This window comes from Rana temporaria, chromosome 2 (genome assembly GCF_905171775.1).
Source record: "Rana temporaria chromosome 2, aRanTem1.1, whole genome shotgun sequence".
NCBI lineage: Eukaryota > Metazoa > Chordata > Amphibia > Anura > Ranidae > Rana > Rana temporaria.
The window spans coordinates 59,277,966-59,303,900 of NC_053490.1; the positions used below are offsets into that span (position 1 = coordinate 59,277,966).

The following is a 25,935-nucleotide window of genomic DNA, read 5'->3' on the forward strand; positions in this document are numbered from 1 at the left end:
GAAAAAGAAAGTGCTGAAAGTGTCCTCTGGGAGATCGTGTCCAAGTAGCAGAAATAGATGAAAGCCACCACCTCTTATCTATATCCTGCTTACCAGAGAGACTGGATCCCTAAACAGAGATCAAATACACATATGGCTCCACAGCCCAGATGGTAGTCGGTCAATCCAGCAAGCAGAAAGGTCTTCTGATCTCAGGTCACAATATTGCTCTTCTCTACCTCCACAATACCGCTCTCAACGAATCACCATGTAGACATTAATTCCAAAGAAAAGAAGAATCGACATAGAGCAGTATTGCTAGCATAAAGTGTTTAATAAAAATGTCAGTCTCACTCACATTTGGTAGAATAATAGTAGGCGTTAGTATATAATAAGCCGGCCGGCTCTCTTGTACCACTCGCTCCTTCCGGATGGCAGTGAGGTACACACAATAATGGCGTCAGCACGCCGCTCCTCCCTACGCCGTTTCGTCCTATGGCAGACTTCCTCCAGGGGCACGCGAAAACAGCACTTTGTTTTTCTGGCATTTGAAGTTTGCACGGAATTTGGATATCTCTGAATTTTTCTTGGGACTATATTCATGTGGATTGCACTTTAAATTTTTGTATGCACATGTCACTTTATTTAAGTTGATTTTGAACTTTAATCACTTTATGGTTGCTTAATGATGCATTTAGTATCCTTAATAGGTATTGAGTACATTTTTTAGGCTTTACCACCAATGCAGCGCAGCTTTTTTCTATATATTGCCTTTAATGTACGTCTAACATTTTGGCTGCAGCAGCAATTAATTGTTATTTATTTCATTATTTTTGTGGTATAATTTAGATCAAATTTATTTCACTTATTTAGACCAGCGCAGTATTATTCCATTACATTTATTATATTATAATTTATGATTTTGTTTTTCAAATTTGATTATACCTGGGATGTCTACTAGTCTCTTGTTTGGACAGATTTAAGTGAGTTATTCCTAAGAATTACAGGCCTACAATGTAAAACACCAAATTTCCATGCAAAATAATGGGACCGCTTTCAGCATCAAAAATCTGAAATAATCATACCGCCAGGGAGGTTAACCTACACGGTTAAGGAGATATTTCCTGAAAACACTGCACCAATGTCTACGGCGCATGCACGCCGTAGACAGCGGCGCAGGCACACTGAGTGCCATTTTTGTGAATGGGATAATAGGGGCTAATGCCGTATTCCTGCACATGCGCAGGGATCTGCCGGTCCCGCGCGTATGCACAGGAGTGACGTCATCGCCGCTCCGGCCAATCAGACCGCCGGAGCTGCGATACACGGAAGGCGCAAGGAGAGGACATGGCGGCGCAAGAGACCGAAGAGCACTTGGGAGGCTACGATCTCAGGTAAGTGCCACATAGCTCATTATGCCTTTCTCTTGCAGGGTCTTTTTTTTTAAGGACATTTTATTTTGTATAGTGATACAATATATATTTCTGAAAGCTTACTTACTTAACAGCATTTCTTCACACCTGCCTAAAACTTTTACACAGTACTGTATTTAAAGTAAAGTTTTTGCGCCTGATGTTCAGCTTTAAATTATAATATGGATTATATGGCAATTCCGTATGATATATTAATTTTTAACAAAAGAGGAATTCCCATTCATTGATCAAATTGTGTCTACCTTTGGATTTTCTGTCTGGTTTTACTCGAAATAGATTGATGACACAGTAGGGGAGATTTACTAAAACTGGTGCACACAGAATCTGGTATAGTTGTGCATGGAAACCAATCAGCTTCTAACTTCAGTTTGTTCAATTAAGCTTTGACAATACAACCTAGAAGCTAATTGGTTAATATGCACAGCTGCAACAGATTCTGTATGTATCAGTTTTAGTAAATCCCCTCCAGTATGTGTCTTTTTGATCATTTACAATGATTGTACAATGCATTATTTAATTCTGTGAAAATTTGTTTGATCAGATTTTTGCATATGGTAACCCCCTGGCCACCAGAATTTCCCCAGCTAGCTTTGCTCTCACCTCTCCAATGCAATGGCATCATCCTTTTTTACACTGTTTTGCTCTTTAATAATAAGGAACAGTATATAGGCAGCTGAGGAAGTTAGGCTACTGTAATGTATAGCACAGCATACAAAGTGCAGTGAAAACTGGAGTACTGAGTAGGTTCTGTGTTCCTTCTATGCATCTAAAGCATTAAAGTGGTTGTAAAGGCACAAGATTTTTTACCTTCATGCATTCTATACCTGAAGGTAAAAAACCTTCTGTGTGCAGCCCCTAATACTTACCTGAGCCCCCTCTGGAACGAGTGATGTTGACGAGAGCCTTGCCTCTCCGGGCAGTCGCACTCCTGATTGGCTGTTGGCAGCAGCCAGTGAGTCAATCAGGAGACGGCGAACCATGGCTCCGTGTGTAAAGGGACACACAAAGCAGCAACTGAGGTGCCCCATAGCAAGCTGCTTGCTGTGGGGGCACCCGGAAGGAACGAGGAGCCAGGAGCGCCAGCGTGGGACCCCGAGAAGAAAAGGATTAGGGCCACTCTGTACAAAACCTTTACACAGAGCAGGTAAGTATAACATGTTTATTATTTTAATTAAAAAAATAAAGCTTTACAATCACTTTAACTTTAAACTCTGAGATACCTTTAACCACTTAAGACCCGGACCTTTATGCAGGTAAAGGACCTGGCCAGTTTTTGCGATTCGGCACGGCGTCGCTTTAACTGACAATTGCGCGGTCGTGCGATGTGGCTCCCAAACAAAATTGGCGTCCTTTTTTCCCCACAAATAGAGCTTTCTTTTGGTGGTATTTGATCACCTCTGCGGTTTTTATTTTTTGCACTATAAACAAAAATAGAGCGACAATTCAGAAAAAATGCAATATTTTTTACTTTTTGCTATAATAAGTATCCCCCAAAAAGATATAAAAAAAAATTTCCTCAGTTTAGGCCGATAGTATTCTTCTACCTATTTTTGGTAAAAAAAAATTGCAATAAGCGTTTATCGATTGGTTGGCGCAAAATTCAGCGATAATCTTTTTTTTCGTGACTGCGACATTATGGCGGACACATCGGACAATTTTGACACATTTTTGGGACCATTGTCATTTTCACAGCTATAAAAATGCATTGTTTACTGTCAAAATGACAATTGCAGTTTGGGAGTTAACCACTAGGGGGCACTGTAGGGGTTATGTGTGACCTCATATGTTTTTTCTAATTGTAGGGGGGCGGGGCTGGACGTGTGACATCATTGATCGTGTTTCCCTATATCAGGGAACACACGATCAATAAAGCTGCCACTGTGAAGAACGGGGAAGCTGTGTTTACACACAGCTCTCCCCGTTCTTCAGCTCCGGGGATCGATAGCGGGACTCCGGCGGTGATCGTGTCCCATGGCCGCGGTCACGGAGGTTCGGACTTAAAGAGGACGTACAGGTACATGCTTGTGCCCAGCCGTGCCATTCTGCCGACGTATATCTGCAGGAGGCGGTCCTTAAGTTTCTTAAGTGGTTAAGTAAAGTATTTATTTCAGCCAGATTGAGCAAACATTGTAGAGTAATTTATGGAGGTAATGAATCTTATTCTCGCAGGCCTTAAAGTTTAACTCCACTTTTGTTGAGAAAAAAACATTCCCCTCTGGGTGATCTATGTACATTGCAAGGATTTTAACAAACTTTGTTGCAGATTCCTACCTTTTGTTATTCTGAAGAAATCTCTGTTTGTTCCCCTGTTCCCCTGTGCCCTTGTGCCGAGTGAGTGTAATGGGAGTGGTTTCATAATTATCAACCAGCTGCTGCAGTATCAGGGCTCTAATGATGAAAGTTAGTGTAGACTGGGAAAATCAGTGAGCCAATCACACAAGCGGGAAAATATGGGCCAGATCCACAGCCAGCGGGCTTAACTCAAATCTTCCTATTTAAGTTACACCGCCGCAAAATTTCTACCTAAGTGCCCGATCCACAAAGCACTTACCTAGAAATTTTCGGCTGTGCAACTTAAATGTGTCCGGCCCAAGACGTGCCCAATCTAATGGGGCGAGTCCCATTTAAATTAGGCGCGCTCCCGCGCCGGACGTACTGCGCATGCTCCAGACGCGATTTTCCCGACGTGCTTTGCACGAAGTTACGTTACGCCGAGTTTTGTGAATCGCGCCGGGTAAAAAAAGTTGCGTCGGGAAAAAAAAGAGATAAGGCGGGAAAAAAAAAATGTAAAAAAATTTTTTACAGCGTCGCGGGAAAGAAGGGTCTACTTTTACATGGTGTACTAACTTTACACTTTGTAAAAGTAGCCCTAATTTTGCGTTCGCAAACTAACAACTTACGGAGACTTCACAAAGGGAAACCGCTTCGTGGATCTCCGTAAGTGCTAATTTGCATACCCGACGCGGAATTTCGACGAGAAATGCCCCCAGTGGCGGCCGAGGTACTGCATCCTAAGATCCGACAGTGTAAAACTATTACACCTGCCGGATCTTAGGAATATCTATGCGTAACTGATTCTGTGAATCAGTCGCATAGTTAGAAACAGGGATACGACGGCGTATCAGTAGATACGCCGGCGTATCCCTTTTGTGGATCTGGCCCTATGTTTCTGGGAGCATGCTGTATACATTCTATGTACAGAACACCTCCAGGTAGCCATATTGCAATGCATTTTCAGAAAATAACAGCGGCTACAGATTGAAAAGGAAAGATCATTTTTAATAACATTCAACGACAATATGACTTATGTTGAAATTGTATATACTATATATTTTTTTTTTTTTTTTTTGCTATTTTATTTATTTTTTCAATGAAAGTGGAGTTGCCCTTTAAGTCAGTTTCAATAAAAATGGTTCATTTTTGGTTGCAGCGTACTTGAACTAGCTCAGCTACACATAAAGTGTGGGGAAAAAGTGGCATGAATGGGCACTACATTGAAATATGCCTCTGATATTACCTTTACTAATACAAACCTGATTCATTTCCTTTTTTCCTAGCACATGATAATGCTTTGCTTTAAAGATCTCCCCTAAGTATTTCCCATTGCAATAACTAGGGCTGAATTAATTAACTGCTGTTAAATGTATTTCTTTAAGATCATTTAATTAATTCAGCTCGGGTTATAGCAATTAAAACAATCAATGGGGAAAAACTGGAGCAGATCTTTACTACGCCGCAGATAGAGGTCATGTTAGCAATTCTACTAATAGGTGTTTTAAGTGAGAGTGTTAGTTGATTCAGATCATTTTATTTCTATTGTATATCTATCGATGGCTCTTATCTGACATTGCATGCGCCATGTGCACACCATGAAAGCTGTGCGTTTGAGTTTAGAGTGGATAAATATTTTATTTTCTCCTTTCACTCCAGGAGGGTGCAGAGAAAAGGTCATCATTGTCTGCAGTAGAACTGCATTGCTTCTATAACAAGATCTCACAGCTGAAACATCCTACGCCACACTCGGCTACTATAGTTGCTAGGTCCCCCTGGAACTGATAAAGATCCAGGGCTTTTTTTTCACCAGGAACGTGGGGGAACGCAGTTCCAGCACCTCCAGCTCTGAATGTATGTAATGGCAAGGGGTGCTGGGGTGTACTGGAGTGTCTATTAATGCTGGCTGCTGGGGGATCTATTGTCGCTGGGGAGGTCTATTACTGCTGGGGAGGTCAGTTGTTGCTGGTAGAGGATCTATTGTTGTTTGAGGGCTCTTATGCTACTGGGAGACAATCGTTGCTGGGAGAAATCAACTGTTGAAGCAGGAGTCTATTGTTGTTAGCTGGTCAGAGCCTATTGTTGCTGGCTACAGGTGATCTTTTTTACTTAGTATCATATACAAATTACTTGATACTTGGTTCTAAATACATTACTGAGAGGTGGGTAGGGGGTGGAACCAAGGAATGGTGCTCAGAGGTTGGTAGGGAATAAAACCAAGGAATGGTTATCATAGGTGGTTAGGGAGTAGAACCAACAAATGGTGCTCAGAGGTGGGTAGGGAGTGGAACTAAGGAATGGTGCTCATAGGTGGGTAGGGAGTGGAACTAAGGAATGGTGCTCATAGGTGGGTAGGGGTGGAACCAAGGAATGGTGCTCGTAGCTGGGTGGGTAGTGGAACAAAAGAATGGTGCTCGGAGGTGGGTAGGGGGTGGAACCAACGAATGGTGCTCAGGCCGCGTACACACGGTCGATCCATCCGATGAGAATGGTCCGACGGACCGTTTTCATCGGTTCACCGCTGAAGCAGACTCATGGTCTGATGTGCGTACACACCATCAGTTCAAAAACCGATTGGGTCAGAATACGGTGACGTAAAACACACGACGTGCTGAAAAAAATGAAGTTCAATGCTTCCAAGCATGCGTCGACTTGATTCTGAGCATGCGCAGGTTTTGAACCGATGCTTTTGTGTACTAACCATCGGGGAGATGGCGACACCATGGGGAGATCTACTAAAACCGTAGCACTCAGAATCTGGTGCAGCTGTGCATGATAGTCAATCAGCTTTTTACTTCAGCTTGTTCAATTAAGCTTTCACAATAAGATTACGTTCACATTGGATGCAGGTTTGAAATCGCGTAAGTTCAGCTGAACTCGCACGATTTTAAACCCGCATTTCATTGCGAGTTCGGGGGGTGATCTGAAAGACACCTGTGCAGGCACATGCACAGATGTCTATTAATATCGCCTCCAAAGTTTCCAAAAGTAGCGCAGGAACTACTTTTGGAAATGAGATTTGGATGGTTCAATACGCTGCGATTTGGCGTGACATTTGACATGTCAAATAGCCCCGATGTGAACGGGGCTAAAGCCTGGAAGCTGATTGGTTACTATGCTTGGTGTTATAAAGGGGGTGAGGACAGTTATGTGAATGGGGTGCTATAAAGGGGGTGAGGACAGTTTTGTGAAGGGGGTGTTATAAAGGGGGTGAGGACAGTAATGTCAAGGGGGTGCTATAAAGGGGTGAGGACAGTTATGTGAAGGGGGTGCTATAAAAGGGCTGAGGACAGTTATGTGAAGGGGGTGCTTTAAAGGGGGTGAGGACAGTTATGTGAAGGGGGTGCTATATAGGGGGTGAGGACAGTTATGTGAATGGGGTGCTATAAAGGGGGTGAGGATAGTTATGTGAAGGGGGTGCTTTAAAGGGGGTGAGGACAGTTATGTGAAGGGGGTGCTATAAAGGGGGTGAGGACAGTTATGTGAAGGGGGTTCTATAAAGGGGGAGGAGGGATGTGAAGGGGGTGCTATAAAGGGTTTGAGGACAATAATGTGGAGGGGGGTGCTAGAAAGGGGGTGCGGACAGTTATGTGAATGGGGTGCTATAAAGGGGGTGAGGACAGTTATGTGAATGGGGTGCTATAAAGGGGGTGAGGACAGTTATGTGAAGGGGCTGCTATAAAGGGGGTGAGGACAGTTATGTGAATGGGGTGCTATAAAGGGGGTGAGGACAGTTATGTGAAGGGGGTGCTATAAAGCGGGTGAGGACAGTTATGTAAAGGGGGTGCTATAAAGGGGGTGAGGACAGTTATGTGAATGGGGTGCTATAAAGGGGGTGAGGACAGTTATGTGAATGGGGTGCTATAAAGGGGGTGAGGACAGTTATGTGAAGGGGTGCTATATAGGGGGTGAGGACAGTTATGTGAAGGGGGTGCTATAAAGGGGGAGGAGGGATGTGAAGGGGGTGCTATAAAGAGTTTGAGGACAAGAATGTGAAGGGGGGTGCTAGAAAGGGGGTGAGGACAGGAATGTGAAGGGGGCTGGGAACTGCAATTTGAAGTAGGGTGGTGATATAATGGGGGGCCACAGACAAGAATGTGAAGGGGGGCTGAGAACATTGATGTAATAAAAAGGATTGTGATGTGAAGGACCATGAATTTTAATTTAATACCCCTGCCCTATACAATTGTTCAGTATATGGATCAAGCTGATAATACAATATTTAAAAAAAAAAAAAAAAAAAACATTTAAATTTGCTATTTTTTATTTTTGGCCATGTATTTGGAGACGTTTTCTTGCTGAAAAGGGAGGAACATTTTGATGATAAACAGTTCTTATGAGTGCTAAATCTCTTCCAGTAACTTTCATGTATATTGTCACATTTGGTTCCAACTAGTTTCCTTGGGAACAACTTGCTTGAGCTTTATTACCTGTTTAAACAACAAGAAAGAAAAAAAAAGATACTGTATTAGAAAATGATTGCATTTTTGAGAAGCTATTTGGTTTATTACTGTTTAATCAAGAAATATAGATTGTATTCTAGTTCTTGTAAAATTACTGGTAATACTATGGGGTTGATTTACTAAAACTGCAGAGTGCAGAATCTGGTGCAGCTGTGCATGGTAGCGCGGTCAATGGGACAGCTGTTATTTGTTGCTCAATAGTAACCCACTGTTTTGATTTACCATTATAAAACCAGTGCACTATTCTAGTCAATATGTATGCTATATAATAAAATTCCAAATGCTGTAAACCTGCTTTGCCCTCTGTTTTGCGCTTTACTAGAATGTCATAGTGAAGCCTGACCGTGGAGTTTGGCCAGAGATACCGTAGTAGGCTAGACCATAGCGAGCGCAAAAAGCCCTATAGAGTGCTATAGATAGCTTTTAAAAAGCAAGGTAAAATATCCATCTTATATATTGCCATCCTTCCTATCAAGGAGTGTTTCCCCCTGGCCCTAGTCTGCATCTGACTAATTGAAGAGTTCAGCACAGGCAAATAGTTCAATTCGTAGATCTTTTCTTCTGTAGGGGTAATGTTAACATCCAAATATTTAAGAGAGTGAGGTTCCCAATAAAATGGAAGTTTGTTTCCAGTGTTTCTTTCTCAATTAACGGTAGCGTAATGTTAAGACACCAAGATTTTGTTACATTTACTTTGAAATTGCTATAAAGTCCAAATTGTTCTAGTTCATACAAAATGCTTGGGAAAGCTATTCTTGGCTTAGATATATACAGGGCTTTTTTTCAGCGGGAACGCGGGGGAACGCAGTTCCGGCACCTCCTGGACTGACTGTATGTAATGTCAAGGGGTGCTGGGGTGTGCTGCAGGGTATTGATGCTCACTGCTGACGGATCTTTTCTAGTTGGAGGGCATCTATTTTTGCAGGAGGTCTATTGTTGCTGAGAAGGTCTAGTGTTGCTGGTGGGGGACCTATTGTTGCTGGGGGGTCAGTTGTTTTTGAAGGATATCTACTGTTGGGAGAGGGGTCTATTGTTGATGGCTGCCAGAGAGTCTATTAATGCTGGCTGTGCGGAGATCTGTTGATGGGGAATTTTGTTGTGGGTGGTACATTGATAGTGGGATCTATTGTTGCTGGCTGAAGGGGAAACCAAATTCCATACAATCGACTTAGCACAACAAAATTATACTTGGTTCTGTATTGTCTGAAAGGGGCGGTACTGAAAGGTGGGTAGGGGATGGAACCAAGGGACGTTGCTCGGAGGTGGGTAGGAGCAGAGAAAACAAGTGACTCGGAAAAGGGGAGTTCCTGCACCTATTGTCTGAGAAAAAAAGCCCTGGATATATATATATATATATATATATATATATATATATATATATATATATATATATATATATATAAAGTAGATCATCTGAGAAAATGCTTAATTTATAAAGGCTATTTTCCACCGGAACTCCATGAACAGATGGATTAGTTCGTAGCGCCACAGCCAGATGTTCCATAACCAGGATGTATATGTATGGTAATAGCGGGCAGCCCTGGCATGTCCCATTCGAAATGTTGACGGGACGTGACAATATTCCATTAACTCTTATCCTTGCTGATGGAGCAGTATATAAGGCTTATTTTTTTGTTATATAAATTCTACCGGGAGACCTACTTGTTGCAGGGATGTTACCATAAGCCTTCAGTCTAAGCGATCAAATGCCTTCTTCGCATCTAATGAAAGAAGACAGAGTGGTTTCCTAGTTTTCTGTGTATATTGTATCAGGAAGTCTGTCTTTAACCACTTCCCATCCTGCATATATTCATACGATGTCCACAAGGTGGCTCTGCCATCCCAGGTAGATGTCATATGACGTCCACGGGCCTCCCGGCCGCAAGGGGGTGCGCGTGGGTGCCGATGCGTGTGCCTGGTGGCCGCGATGTCCGCCAGGTACTCGCGATCAGCAGTTACAGAGCCAGGGACATGGATCTCTGTGTGTAAACACAGAGATCCTCTTCCTGTCAGGGAGAGGAGACAGACGGTGTGTCCCTTGTACATAGGCACACCAAATAAAACTTTCTTAATTTTTCATTCCCCGTTGACCCTAATGCATTTTGGCAAAATGTTGAAATTTCATCAAAAACTCAAAATTTTCACCAAAGGGAAAACTAAAATTCGCTCTTACCTAGCTAAGTTTGACAATAATAAAAGCATACAAATAGGTTAACCCCTTCCCGCCCATGCTACAGCCAAAAGACGGCTACAGCATGGGCTTACTTTGTCGATAGGATGTCTCCTTCGACACGCGGGCTGCGCGCTCTGTGATCTGTGTCTTTTGGATCACAGATCGTGATAAAGGTCCAATCACAGCGGCCCTTTACTACGTGATTAGCTTCGTCCAATGACAGCTGTTCACAGATGTAAACACAAGCTGGTTATCGGATAAGAGGGCTGATAACCGGCTTGTGTTAAAGGGACATCTACACTGATAATCAGGGCCCTGATTATCAGTATCCTGATTATCAGTGCAGTCCCAACAGTGCCCATCAGTGCTGCCAATCCGTGCTCATCAGTGCCTCCTCATTAGTGACACTGAAAATTGGCCTGGGCAGGAAGGGGATAAAAGTGCCCAGTAGCATGTGGTTACCACTTTTAAGTACACAATGTTGTTTATTTACTAAAGCTGGAAAGCGCAAAATGAGGCTCACTTCTGCATAGAAACCAATGAGCTTCCAGGTTTTATTACCAGGCTTAATTGAACAAGCTGGGGTTAGAAGCTCATTGGTTTCTATGCAGAAGTGAGCCTGAATTTGCTCTTTCCAGCTTTAGTAAATAAACCCCTTTGTGTACTTAAAAGTTGGGTATGCCTTGTAATGGTTTTTCCCTAAAAACTGGACTTTGTCTATGTGTTCTTCTATGGCTGGGAGAAGACACTGCACAGTAATCTACAATGCAGCAGGAACTAATGTATGAATGTAGGAACATACAATGTATGAACAGCGATCAGTCATTTACCCTAGTGAGGCCACCCCTCCTACAGTTAGAACACACCCAGGCATACTTAACCCCTTCCCCGCCCCCTAGTGTTAACCCCTTCCCTGCCAGTGACATTTTTATAGTAATCAATGCATTTTTATAGCACTGATCGCTATAAAAATGCCAATGGTCCCAAAAATGTGTCAAAAGTGTCCGAAGTGTCTGCATAATGTCGCAGTACCGAAAAAAAATCGCTGATCGCCGCCATTGCTAGTAAAAAAAAAAAATATTAATAAAAATGCCATAAAACTACCCCCTATTTTGTAAACGCTATAACTTTTGCGCAAACCAATCAATAAACGCTTATTGCGTTTTTTTTTACGAAAAATATGTAGAAGAATACGCATCGGCCTAAACTGAGGAAAACATTTTTTTTTAATATATTTTTGGGTAATATTTATTATGGTAAAAAGTAAAAAATATTATTTTTTTTCAAAATTTTTGCTCTATTTTTGTTTATAGTGCAAAAACTAAAAACCGCAGAGGTGATCAAATATCACCAAAAGAAAGCTCTATTTGTAGGAAAAAAAGGACGCCAATTTTGTTTGGGAGCCACGTTGCACGACTGCGCAATTGTCAGTTAAAGCAACGTAGTGCCAAATCGCAAAAAGTGCTCTGGTCTTTGACCAGCAATATGGTCCGGGGGTTAAGTGGTTACCGTATTTATCAGAGGAAAAGCGCGCTCCCGTGTATAGCGCGCACCCCTAAAGTTGCCCCGAATTCCTGTGGAAAAAAGATTTTTTGTACTTACAGTTTTGGTGTCTTGCGCGGCGTCCATCAGCGGCCTCGTCGGATCTGGCGTCGGTCTGCGGGTGTCCTCTTCGTCGGGTCCGGCGTCCTTCTGCGGCGTCCTCACGTCCTCCCCGCTCGTTTCCCGCACCGAATTTGAATACTGCGCCGACATATACAGAGCGCAGTACACTCGTGTGTAGTCGGGCAGGCTCGGCTACTCTCGCGCTGACGTCCTGTACGTCCAGGACGTCAGCGCGAGAGGAGCCGAGACTGCCCGACTATACACGAGTGTACTGCGCTCGGTATATGTCGGCGCAGTATTCAAACTCGGCGCGGGAAAGCGGGTATCTGCGTATATCGCGCACCCACGATTTTGCCCTGATTTTCAGGGCAAAAAAGTGCGCGGTATACGCCGATAAATACGGTAATATACAGAGACAAGCTTTAACCTGTACAAGAGAAACCTTTCAGATGTGTGGTGCATGTCAATGTCCTATTCTTTTTATGATACTATTTCTATATCTGCTTCAACTTTATGCTTCTGTGATCCCCCCTGTGTATCTTACTATATTTTTGTAATTATGTTTGTATTGTGTTTCAGTTATCAGGTCATGCAATCTGTTTTTCAGGTTTACTTTTTCTTCATTGCTTGGGAATTGGAAATGTTTATCAATCATCTGTAGTCTTGTGAATTAGCTAGTTGACATCATAGGGAATTCCTCTTTTTATTGTATTTTTTTGTTATACCTTTGTTATTTCCCTCCAGTGTATTTCTAATGGAGTTTTTTTTATATTGATTACAATTTATATCAACTTCATGTTATATTAGTTTCATATATCTTTTCCTCATTTATTAACTGCAATATTGTGTGTATTTATTGATTTGTTGATGTTCATTAGGGCAGACATGCTGACTTGAGGGTGTCCTCACAGAAACATCCCAGTGTGGATATATTAAATACAAATGATTTAGTTTATTGACTTGGGTCCTCTACATTTTTTTAAAATGATGTTTGTAATTTGGATCATGTTTCGTGGGTTAGATGTGTAATAAGTCTTTTGTGTGGATTAATAAAGATGTAATTTGACAAATTGAGCTGTTCAGTTCTCTGTAGGACAATCCTTTGTAAGAATAACTAATTCCACATTTCCTTGTGTTACTTGTCTAGGATATTCAATACTTCAGGCCATCATGGAGAAGGCTGGTCAGAATGGGTGGCAAGTGAGTGCAATATGTGTGGAAAACTTCAATGACGCTAGCTACAGACGCCTTCTAGAGGACTTGGACCGAAGACAAGAAAATAAGTTTGTAATAGACTGTGAAGTTGAAAGACTTCAAAATATTCTGGAACAGGTAATTACTATTTTTACATTTATTTTTAAACCGAATGGTATATTTCTTCTAACAGTAAAGTGACTGGCCTATTTCTTTACTTTCACATTGAATGTTTTTTTTATTTTTTATTTTTTATTTTGCTGTGTTCTTCAACCAGGGTCGATGCAAGGATTTTTGTCTACATAGATGAAGGTGCATTTTGGTGCCCCCCACCATACTGCCAACCCCCTCCCCTCCACAATGCAACAACCCCCACTGTCTACAGCCGTGCTGGGACTTCCTTCACATTGTGATGGGGTACAGTGTAAAAGATGTTTCTTCAAATCCACCTAGGACAAATCCCCTTCTCACGAAAATCCTCTCCCCCAGGTCCTCCCTTACAGCATAACCTATCTCCCCCATCCTGGGTCAAATCATCCTCCCCTACCCATCCTTCCCAGCACAAAGTCCTCTCCCCAGTTCTGTCACAAAACCTTCTACCCAAATCCCCCTTTCCAGTACAAACCCTTCCCACAAACACAAATTCTCTCCATTTCTAATACAAACCTATACTTCCCAGCTGTCCTTGTTTTGGTGGGACCTTCCTGAGATACAAACGGCCACCATCAGGGGGGTACAGGTAGTACACCTGTAAGGGGTCCGGAGGCCCTCAGGGGCCCGGATGGCAACCCCCTTTTTTTTAGGGGTACGGAGGTCCCCAGGAGCCCGGAGGCCCACAGGGCCCCAGATGGCAACCCCCCTTTTTTTATTTTATTTTTATAAAAAATATATATTTTTTAAAATATATTTTTAATTAAAGGGCCAATTTTTTTATATATATATATATATATATATTATTAGAAAATGCGACGGCCGCGCGTACGTTCGTGGATCGGTGGAAAAAGCGAATTAGCATACCCGACGCGGAAAACAACGCAAACTCCACCCAGCGGGCGCCAAAGTATTGCACCTACGATCCGAAGACGTACAAAGCCGTACGCCTGTCGGATCGAAGCCAGAAGCCGTCGTATCTTGGTTTGAGGATTCAAACTAAAGATACGAAGTGGCAAATTTGAAAGTACACCGGAGTATTAGTAGATACTCCGGCGTACTTGCTCTGAGAATCTGGCCCATTGTTTTTTTTCAAAATGTCCGCTCTTTTTTCGCTTATAGCACAAAAAAACAAAAACAAAATCATGAATAATTACCACCAAAAGAAAGCTCTATTTGTCAGAACAAAATGATAAAAATGTAATTTGGGTACAGCGTAGAATGACCGCATTGAAAATGCAAGAGCGCTGAAAGCTGAAAATTGGCCTGAGAAGGAAGGGGTGAAAGTGCCCAATATTGATGTGGTTAAAGGGGTTGTAAAGGTAAATGTTTTTTCACCTTAATGCATCCTATGCATTAAGGTGAAAAAACATTCGACGGTAAAGCCCCCCCCCCCCCCCGAACCCCCGTTTTACTTACCTGACCCCTCGAAAGTCCCGCGCGCATCCACGTGATACTCTTCGGTTCCCAGCCTTACCGTTAATTGGCTAGGCTGGACGGATTGATAGCAGCGCAGCCATTGGCTGGCACTGCTGTCAATCACAGTGGATGACGCTGCGCGCCGGGAGGGGGCGGGGCCGAGTGATACAGTCGGCGGCTATGCCCGCCGCTGTATCACAGGTGCACGCTCACAAAAGCTTTCCACCATGCTCGCTCGCTCGCATAAAGGTGGAAAGCTTTTGCGAGGAGGAGCCGAGACAGCCGCCGAGGGACCCCAGAAGACCGGATTCGGGGCCACTCTGTGCAAAACGAGCTGCACAGTGGAGGTAAGTAGAACATGTTTTTTATTTAAAAAAAAATAAAAAAATCTGCCTTTAGTGTTCCTTTAAGTAATTCTAGGGAGAACTTCTATTTTCATTATTTTCCTTGACTAACATGATTTGTTATTGAATGGATTTAGACTTTTGATAATAAAATAAGCAGTTTCATAGAGTTAAATTTGCAAAGTTAGATGGTTGTAAGCGAGACAGTCTAGTTTGTATCTGTCTACGGGAAGAACTTTCTTGCCTATCCTTGCTGAGATGTTGGAATACACTAATGTAACTGACTCAGTAAAGATATATTTTAACGTTTCATACTAGAAAACATTTGAGAGGAAAAAAAAAGAATTGTTTTAATTTTATGTTAAAATTTTTCAATCTCTTTCTTGAATCAATATTCAATGGATGCTAAGTGTCTGGGAGGCTCAGATAGATCTTTCCCTAAAGGGCACTAAAAAGATTAGAGGAAGAAGCTATCTCTTTTTTCTTTTAGCATTAAAAGAAACACGGAAAAGATTAGAAATCCCCCAGTACAAAAAATGTTCTGCTCTGCATGTTTTTAGGACTTTATCTGTATTGCTGCCCGTGACGGTGAGATGATATCACCGAGAACAGATGCATGATGTGAAGTCACGTTATGTTTGCACACTTTACCAATTAGTGCAGAAAGCAAATAAAATTCCCATCACACAGCTCTGTTGGTATAGCACAAAAACCTGATTTACAGCACAACTGTCAAGACATTAAAGTAATATTAAAGCTTTGGATTTTTGTTTTACATTAATATATTAACCACTTTAGGCCCGGAAGAATTTACCCCCTTCCTGACCAAAGCACTTTTTTGCGATTCGCTACTGCGTGGCTTTAACTGACAATTGCGCGGTCGTGCGACGTGGCACCCAAACAAAATTGACACCTTTTTCCCCACAAATAGAGCTTTCTTTTGGTGGTATTTGATCACCTCTGCGTTTTTTTAGCGCTATAAACAAGAAAAGAGTGACAATTTTGAATTTTTTTTTATATTTTTTAGTTTTTGCTATAATAAATACCCCCAAAAATATATAAAAAGTTTAGGCCGATACGTATTCCTATGCATATTTTTGGTAAATAAAATCGCAATAAGCGTATATTGATTGGTTTGCGCACAAGTTATAGCATCTACAAAATAAAGGGAAAGTTTTATGGCATTTTTATTATAATTTTTTTTTATTAGTAATGGCGGCGATCTGCGATTTTTATCATGATTGCGACATTATGGTGGACACTTTTGACACTATTGCCTTTACAATCTGACAGATTTGAAGTGTTTTTGCAAAGAAGAGTGGGCAAATATTGCCAAGTCAAGATGTGCCATGCTGGTAGACTCATACCCAAAAAGGTGCTTGAACAAAGTATTAGTTTAAAGGTGTGCACACTTATGCAATCATATTATTTTATTGTTTTATTTTTACTTCCCTCCACCTAAAAGATTTCAGGTTGTTTTTCAATTGATTTGTACAGTTTATAGATCACATTAAGCCTCGTACACACGATCAAGGAACTCGACGAGCGAAACACATCGACAAGGCAAGTTTCTCCATTCCCGTTGAGGAAAAAGAAGACATGCTCTCTTTTTGGCTCGACGGGATCCTCGACAGTTTCCTCGTCGAAAAATGTACACACGACCGGTTTCCTCGGCAAAAAAAAAATCCCAGCAAGTTTCTTGCTGTTTTTTTCCGAGAAACTCGGTCGTGTGTACGAGGCCTTAAAGGTGGAAAGGGTTTTGAAATTATTTATCTTTGTCTCATTTTTTTTTTTACATTACAGAAACCTGACATTTTAACAGGGGTGTGTGGACTTTTTATATCCACTGTATCTGTCAAATTATATATATCTGCCTTGTATGATATCAGATAGATGGAGATGTATTTGTATGCTTGGGAGTGACGGGTATCCCACAGCGGTCTGTTGGCACCGTATTTAATTAAGTCCCTCTTCACCATTCTGCTGTCAGGGGGGACCCTTCCAAGCTGCTGAAATAGCAAGCGAGCAACTGTGAAATAAAAGCAATTTGAAACAGCAAAACCAATCCAATAAGTATGAGCAAGAATTCGGCTCAGGTTCACATACACTAGGCCAAAAGTACTGATGTGTGTCCATGTATAATATCATTTAATGAGCTATTTAAAATCATCTATGCAGTTTTAGGCTTATTAGCAAAATACATGTGTAAGGAACACACTACTATCAAAATTGCAATATAATTGTCAGCAGTATAACCTATCCAAAATGACTTTTTTAATAGTCTGCATACAAGTGTATTTTATTGCTAGTCAACAATACAGTCAGCAGTGACATAGTATTCTCTAACCAGCAATGCTATCATAATAGTGAGCGGTGTCTTTATAATATTTCTTAACCAGCAATGACATTGCAGTAGCCAACGGTGACATTATAACAGCCTGGTTTTATCCAGGGTTTCCTCCAGAGGTTGCTACGAGTTCCTTGAGCTGTGAGCAATGGCATTCTGACTGCTTGACTAGTGATGAGCTAAAGTTCAGGCTGAACTCAGTTCATCCCAAACCTGCTAAAAACGAAAAACCCAGTTAGTTGTTGTGGCCACAGAATTCCCCACCTTTCAGCTGCACCGAACAAAGGGGCGGGGATGCTCGTGATGTTATTGATCTAATATGGCCATATAGCCTTAAATATCATGAGACAGTTTCCTGCAGGATTCATCCTAATGGCCCATACACATGAAACATGAAAATCGGACGACAGATCAGCCCTGACTTTTTTCGCTTAATAGTCGCAAGTAGAAATTGAATAGGTTACTAAAGTCACAAAAAATTCTCGTACAACAGAAAAAAAAATCGGAAGTGATGTCATGTGTTGTAATGCATTTGTATTGTATTTTCGGATGACAACTATACTGACTAAATTAAAATCGTACCATCTGGTATCGTATGAGGAAAATGTTGTCATTGCCCCGATTGAATAATATCGGATGAATTGTCGCGATCGGCTCTCGAATGCTCTGTACTAACGATTCAATTATCATACGATCGCGTCAAAAGAGTTATTTTTCGTCCGATTTTCGGATCGTGTTTTTGGGCCATTACGCTTAATTCTTGACTAATTATGCCTGCATAGATCCAGGATTGGTGTCACAGGGCAGGGCTAGTGGTATGGAACCAGGTGTCTTTTAGGTAAGTAACCACTGACACCTATGATCTTTTTAGCTGTTTGTAAATGTGCTATTTTTTCAATGTTCGTAACTGTACAGTCTCCCAAAAGAAAGAGGGCTTACCAGAAAAAAAAAAATACTATCTGGTAAAGGGAAGTCATAAAGGGCTCTATATGGATGTATCCTCTATTCATCCAGGCTTTGTACTCTCATCCACAAATAATCAGGGGAGAGGTCCCTTTAAGCCTAATTCCCCGGTATTCCCTCACGTGTACAATCACATGTGAAAATTAAAAGGATACACTATGCTCCCCATTGTGTAATATGCAAGTAAATGTGCAAAAAAAACTGGATCAATAGCTATCCCACAGTGCAGTGGTGTATTTAGGTTTTGTGCTGCCCTAGGCCTGACTAAACTCGTGCACCCCCTAATTTAAATATGACCACCCCTTCCTGTCAAGACCACACCCCTTTCTGTTTAAGAGCTACCCTGTCATCTGTAAACCACACCCCTTCTCTTTTAGGCTCCACCTCTTCCTCTCTGTACATTACAAGTGGGTAACAAGTGCCTACTTGTAAGCTCCTTGGGGGCAGGGACCGATGTGAATGTATAATGCAGGCCTCAAAATTTCAAGTCATGAGCCACCTGTTCATCCGCTGACACCCGCTATGCCATAGGGATTAATGTATGTCCGTATTTCATCCAAAAACAGATGGATGCAATACGGACATACTGTCCATATGTGTGAAAGGGGCCTAACTCTATCTTCATCTATAGTTGCAACATCAAAATAAACAAAATAAGACATAATAGTTACATAGTTAGATAGTTACATAGTTAGTCATTTTGAAAAAGACACTAATCCATCTAGTTCAACCATAATGTGGCGTTCTTGGTGTATTTGACACTAGAGCTGCTCTATTGAACAGCATTATTCTCAGTAATAATAACGCAAATAAATGATAAAACACCAGAAAAGAAAGGCAGATAGAGAAATCTGTAGTGTTCCCTCACACTAGTGGTCACTTGAGAAATGCCAATTTACATTGATCGTGACAATTTTTTTGGGAGTCAGTGTAGTGTAATGCCGCATACACACGGTCGGAATTTCCGACAACAAATGTTCCATGCAAGCTTTTGGTCGGACATTCGCCGTCGTAATTTGAGACAACAAATGTTTGAGGGCTGGTTCTCAATTTTTCCGACAACAAACGTTCTTGTCGGAAATTCCGATCGCCTGTAGCCAATTCCAAAAAATTGGAATCAATTTGACGCGTGCTCGGAATCATTGAACTTAATTTTTCTTGGCTCGTCATAGTGTTGTACGTGACCGCGTTCTTGACGTTCGGAATTTCCGACAACATTTGTGTGACTGTGTGTATGCAAGACAATTTTAAGCCAACATTCGGTCGGAAAAAAATCCCACGGTTTTGTTGTCGGAATGTGCGATCGTGTGTATGCGGCATTACTCTTTTATGGGTTCTCAGTAAAATGCTGCCTTACAATGGTAATGAGTGGTGAAGGACCCACTTAGATTAATGGTCAGTGGGAAAATGAAACCCCTTACATTGGTGGTCAGTGGAACAAGAGCTCCGTTACACTGGTGTTTAATAGGAAAAATATTTCTTATATTGGTCGTTAGTGGGAAGTAGAGATGAGCTTGGCATCCTCTGAACTCTTCTGTAACCCAAACTTTGATCTACTTTTTTTTATATTCTTTATATTCTATACTCTATTTATTTTTTATACTCCAATGAGCTGGTGGTCAGGTCATTGCCTGCTCTTCAGCTCATGTGAGCTGCAAGGTGGGGAATAACCTGGTCCGCAACTCACTGGAATACAAAAAAAGTGGGGTTGGGAGTTTTGATTACAGATGAGTTCAGAGAATGCTTGAGCTCATATCGAGTGGAAAGAATGCTCCGTACGTTGGTGCATAGTATGAAGAATGCTCCTTACATCAGTTTTCAGTGGGGAGAATACCCCTTCCGTATGGCAAAAAAAAAAAATTACTGGTGTCATAGGTTGCTGATCTACAAGGCAGAGATTGCTGATTGCACAAGGAACTCCTAACAACCCCTGGAGGAAAAAAAGCCAACTTGCTTTAAAATTAACTGATGGATTCCTAACCGATAGGTCAAAACCGATCGTTAGTAGGCACAACCATCGGTTAAAAATCCACGCATGCTCAGAATCAAGTCGACGCATGCTTGGAAGCTTTGAACTTCGTTTTTTTCAGCACGTCGTTGTGTTTTACATCACCGCGTTCTGACACGATCGGTTATTTAACCTATGGTGTGTAGGCGTGATGGACCATCAGTCAGCTTCATTGGTTAACCTATGACAACGGTCCTTTAGACCGTTGTCCTCTGGTTAACCTATCGTGTGTACGAGGCTTTAGGTTCCACAGAACCCTTGTTGAGAAAGGTGGTCTACTCAATCCACATGTCTACAATTTTGTAGTAAAGGTGATAAGTTTTCTGTGTGAAGAATATGACATTGGGCAGTATATGCAGAAAAGGAGTGCTCACCTGTAAGAAACCTTGTTGAACCATTAAGACAACCCTACGTGTTGTTGTGCCAAATCCTGCCCTTTTGTAAGCTTTTTTTTGCGTCGACTAGGTGCCATTCATCCCTGACACGTGATGGATCCTCTCTGTTCGGGCCCCGTGTGTCTCCCTCAGGGATAATGAGCCAGGATTCGAGCAGGTCAAGCCCTCTGGAGAGGGAGTCAACAACAAAGTCTTTGCCTTTATTGGTAATAATAAGTTTAGTAGGGAACCCCCATTTATAGGCAATATTGTGGTTACGTAGGGCCTTGCAGATGGTGTTCAAATTGCGTCTCTTCTGCAGTGTGTACTGGGACAAGTCGGCAAAGAACTGCAGATCTTTGTATTGATCAGGGACAAGATCCTTGTTACGGGCTGCTCTCATCAAACGATCCTTTATGTGGTAGAAGTGGAGGCGTAGTATAACGTCCCGGGGCACATTGTCAGGCAAATGGGAAGGTTTGGGCAGTCGGTGTATCCTGTCTATAGTAACATCCATTTTGGAGACATCAGGCAAGATAGACGTGATTATAAGGGTAACATGGTCTTGTAGGTCTGACTGCTGAACCGTCTCAGGGACCCCCCTTATTTTAAGGTTGTTCCTCCTTGCACGATCCTCGATATCTGCGATTTTGGCCCTCACTGCTTCCATCTCCTCATCTCTAGCATCATGTGCGTCCACCAGGTTGTTAATGGTGTCTGCATACTCCCCCATTTTGGTCTCCACGTGGTCCACCCTGGCTGATACATTTTGCAGGTCTTTGCCAAATTTACGCATGCAGGACATCATATCGCCATGAAGCGAGGTCCTGAGCGAGACTAACATGTCCTTAAGTGTCGTATCCAGCACTGGCTGGTTAGTAGTAGGGAAGCGGTCTATGGATTCAGGGAGTTCCCTGGTGTCATCCCCAGAGTCTAGGCCCACACTAACCTCCGGAGCAGGATCCCTGCCATCCAGCTTAGGCCGCGACTTTTCCGGACTCCCCGAGGCAGAGGAGGACACAGGAGATTGTTTCCTGGCTGAAGGTGAGTTCCTTTTAGCCGCTTTGGCGTTGGATTGAGCCGCCTGTGGAGTGCTGGCTGCGGATGGTCCGGGAGGCCCGGCGCCATCTTGCCTCTGCTCCCATGCAAAGTACTCCGTCAGTTTTTGGGGCCGCTGGAGGCCTTTTCGTTTGTTCGGCATCCTGTGGGAGGTCAGCGGGACCCGGACGCCCGGTCAGTGAGTTTTAATCGCCGCTGAGTTGGCTGTAGTTAGGCGCTGTATCCCCGTTGATGCTGGAGCTCTCCTCTCATGCGGCCATTCCGGTCCTCGCCAAGCTCCGCCCCTGTAAGCTTTTTTTTTACATTGAACTGCCAAGTTGAGGTCTGTGACTTTAACTTATTAGAGCATGGCTTTTCCTCACATATTTTCATCCCCCCTACACAGCTGATTCTGTTTGATTTAATACTTGTACGTGCTATCTTGTTGAACATTAGCACCTGTTTAGTATATTTGTTTGATCATGCACGGGACCATATGTCTTGAAAATCCACTGTATGCAAATGTAACTAGAAAAAAATGTTCTAAATGGCAAAGGGGCGAACACACAAAATGTTGTTTTTAGTTTTTTTTTTGCTAATGCGCTTTGTAAGTTGTTAATTGTTAAATATTTGCATATTGCATTATTTTTGTAAGCATCCTCACTTTACCGCATTTTTTCACAAGTGCCTAAAACTTTTGCACAGCACTGTATCTAATTACAAATTATAATTTTTTTAACCACTTCCCGCCCGGTCAATATTCAATTGACATCCGGGAAGTGGTTGTGAAATCCTGACTGAATGTCTATTGACGTCCTGCAGTATTTCATGCCGGTGCGCGCGGCGATCGGTGATGCGGGGTGTCAATCTGACACCCTGCATCTCCGATCTCGGTAAAGAGCTTCCGGCGGAGGCTCTTTACCATGTTATCAACCGTGTCCAACCACGGCTGATCACGATGTAAACAGGAAGAGCCGTTGATTGGCTCTTCCTCACTCGCATCTGACAGACGCGAGTAGAGGAAAGCCAATCGGCGGCTCTCATGACAGGGGGGGCTCGCGCTGATTGTTTATCAGCGCAGCCCCCCCTCGGATGCCAACACTGGACCACCAGGGAGTGCCCCCCGGTGCTCAATAGAGCAAAAAAAAACACCAATAAAAAAGAATTAACACAATCGATGCCAATCAGTGCCCACAAATGGACACTGAATGGCAACATGGGTACTGGCTGAAATGATGCCCAGCAGTGCCATCAGTGCCACCCCTCAGTGTGCATCAGTGCCACCCAGTGTCCATCAGTGCCACCTCTTAGTGCCCATCTATGCCCAGTGCCACCCATGAGTGCCCATCAGTGCCGCCTATGAGTGCCCATCAGTGCCGTCTATGAGTGCCCATCAGTGCCGCCTATAAATGCCCATCATTGCAGCATACCAGCGCCGCCTATCAGTGCTGTCTATCGGTGCCCATCAGTGCCACCTCATCGGTGCCCATCAGTGCCTCCATATCAGTGCCCATAATTGAAGAAGAAAACGTACTTATTTACAAAAAAAATTACAGAAAAAATAAAAACTTATTTTTTTTCAAAAATTTCGGTCTTTTTTTTGTTTTTGCACAAAAAATAAAAATCGCAGAGGTGATGAAATACCGCCAAAAGAAAGCTCTATTTGTGGGAACAAAATGATAAAAATGTAATTTGGGTACAGTGTAGCATGACCGCGCAATTGTCATTCAAATTGCGACAGTGCTGAAAGCTGAAAATTGGCTTGGGCAGGAAGGTGCGTCAGTGCCTGGTATGGAAGTGGTTAAACATATTGATAATTTTATGCACATCCAGGTCATCTCAGATACATGGACAGTATATTTAAAATATTACTGAAAAGACTCTATATCCCCAGTAAGCTTTACCTACATGCTTGGTGAGATCAAAATCTAAGCCAGTATTGCATGAAACTGTAAGATGGCCATAAGATAATAGTTTAATTCCAAGGCACTGTCAACAGGAGCTTAGTTGACAAGGATCTCATCCAGTTCTTAGCATTAAAGGCTTCCACTACAAGCACTGCTTTAGAGCATAATATTATTACAGAGTGGAATTACTGACAGCCATTAATCCAGAGATAAATAAAAGTGACAGCCAGCAGCACAGTTGCGCTCATGGAAATTGCTGCACCAGGCATTGTACACCAGGGACAGTTGTGAAAAAATAGTCAAGCGTTATTTTTTTTATTTTTTATAATGTCCTCTGTAATAAACTGCTGATCCAAGGGACTGTTAGAATGACAGCCTCGTAGGGATATGAGCAAGGATGTCTTGTAGGTTATGGGCGCTTAAGCCGGTATACTCGGCAAGAACCAGCAAGAAAACTGCTGGCAGAGCTTCCTTGCCGAGTATACCGAGCGTGTGTACGAGGCTTTCAGGTTTCTCGACAAGAAAACTGCCCAGAATCTAGACGAGAAAAATAGAGAACATGTTCTCTATTATTCTCATCGTGAGGCCTCGTTCACACGACCGAGTTTCTCGGCAAAAACCAGCAAGAAACTTGCTGTGTTTTTTTTTTTGCCGAGGAAACCGGTCGTGTGTACACTTTTCGACGAGGAAACTGTCGAGGATCTCTTCGAGCCAAAAAGAGATCATGTCTTTTTTCTCCTCGACGGGAATGGAGAAATTTGGCTCGTCGAGATCCTCGACAGCCTAACAAGGAACTCGACGAGCAAAACGATGTGTTTCGCCCGTCGAGTTTCTCGGTCGTGTGTACGAGGCTTCAGATTCTCGGCAGTTTTCCTGCCGAGAAATCCGATAGATACCTGTGCTTGAAATGACTTTGACACATGCACGGTAGCTTCCTAGGCATAGGTAGGGTGTAGCAAGATGGTGGCGACGGCATCGAATGTGACAAGGGCATGCTCGTCGTATGGGATGGCATCACCGCGGTTCTTTTGAAAGGAGAGTCTGTACACTCGGGCGGCAAGAGATTCTTGCCAAGAATCTCGTCAGGAAAAACAAGTGTTTTTTGCTGACGAGATTCTGGCCTGTGTGTACAGGGCTTAAGAGTTGTACATTGTGAGCTTTCCAATTTTAGATGAAAGACCAAAAAATTTTTTTTTTTCATTTTGGATAGCGTAAGGGAGGGATATAACTCTTGTACAGTTTATTTTTGCCATATAGCCAAAACAGCAAGTGAGAGAAAATCCTTCTAAAGTGAGGGAATCCCTGGTTGTCACCGGGGACACCAGATGTAGCATCCCCATTGGAAAATATCCACAGTATTCCTGTTTTAAGGACAACGCAAAATCTAGGATTTCCTTTTACTTTCACATTAGGTGATAATGGTAAACAAGACTAAAAAGAGAAGGTGGATCTGTCCGCTGGGATTTATCCGCGGATCAGTTCCAGCAGACAAATCCGGTCGTGTGTACGGCCTAGCGGACATTTTTCGGCGGACATTTGTCCAGCCGACCGTTTTTCCAGCGGATAAAAATTTCTTAGCATGCTAAGAAATCTATCCGCTGGAAACCTGTCCGTCGGACTTATCCGGTCGTCTGTACAGACTCACCGGATAAGTCCGACCAATCCCCATCCCTCGCATGCGTCGAATCACTTCGACGCATGCGTGGAAGTATTTACCTTCCAGGGTCGCGCACGTCGCTGCGTCATCGTCGCGGCGACGGCGCGGCTACGTCACCGCGTATGTTTTCCGCAGGGATTTTGATCTGATGGTGTGTACAGCCCTCAGATCAAAATCCGGAGCAGAAATGTCAGATGTAAATGGTCCGTCGGACCGTTTTCATCGGATATCTGCTCGTCTGTACAGGGCCTAATGGGAAGGCAGGAATAAAAAGGTATAGACAGGTATTCTAATCTCTACTATATCCAAAACAAAAAAGTTTGCCTTTCATTACACTTTAAAGCAGTAGTCTCCAAACTGCGGCCCGGGAGCCAAATGTGGCCCTTTGTTTGCCTTTATCTGGCCCTTGGGGCACAATTCCAACACCAGTGATGACGGGCACTATTCTTCCCACTGACACCAAGGTTTGGGGTACTTGTCCTTCCACTGACACCAAGGTTGGGGCCCTATTCCTCCCATTAACACCAATGATGGGGCGCTATTCCTCCCACTGACACCAAGGTTTGGGGCACTATTCCTCCCAATGACACCAATGATGGGGCACTATTCC

The 25,935-nt window shown here is 42.8% G+C and overlaps 1 protein-coding gene across 8 annotated transcripts in view; it reads left to right on the forward strand.

Moving 5' to 3' along the window:
- GRIA4 (glutamate ionotropic receptor AMPA type subunit 4) overlaps positions 1 to 25,935 on the forward strand; it is a 430,528-nt gene that overhangs the window by 234,982 nt on the left and 169,611 nt on the right. For all 8 annotated transcript variants that reach the window (XM_040340234.1, XM_040340233.1, XM_040340232.1 and 5 more), the window contains exon 4: positions 13,072 to 13,256. In XM_040340234.1, coding sequence (XP_040196168.1) covers positions 13,072 to 13,256 — 185 coding nt within the window. The remainder of the gene's footprint in view (positions 1 to 13,071; positions 13,257 to 25,935) is intronic.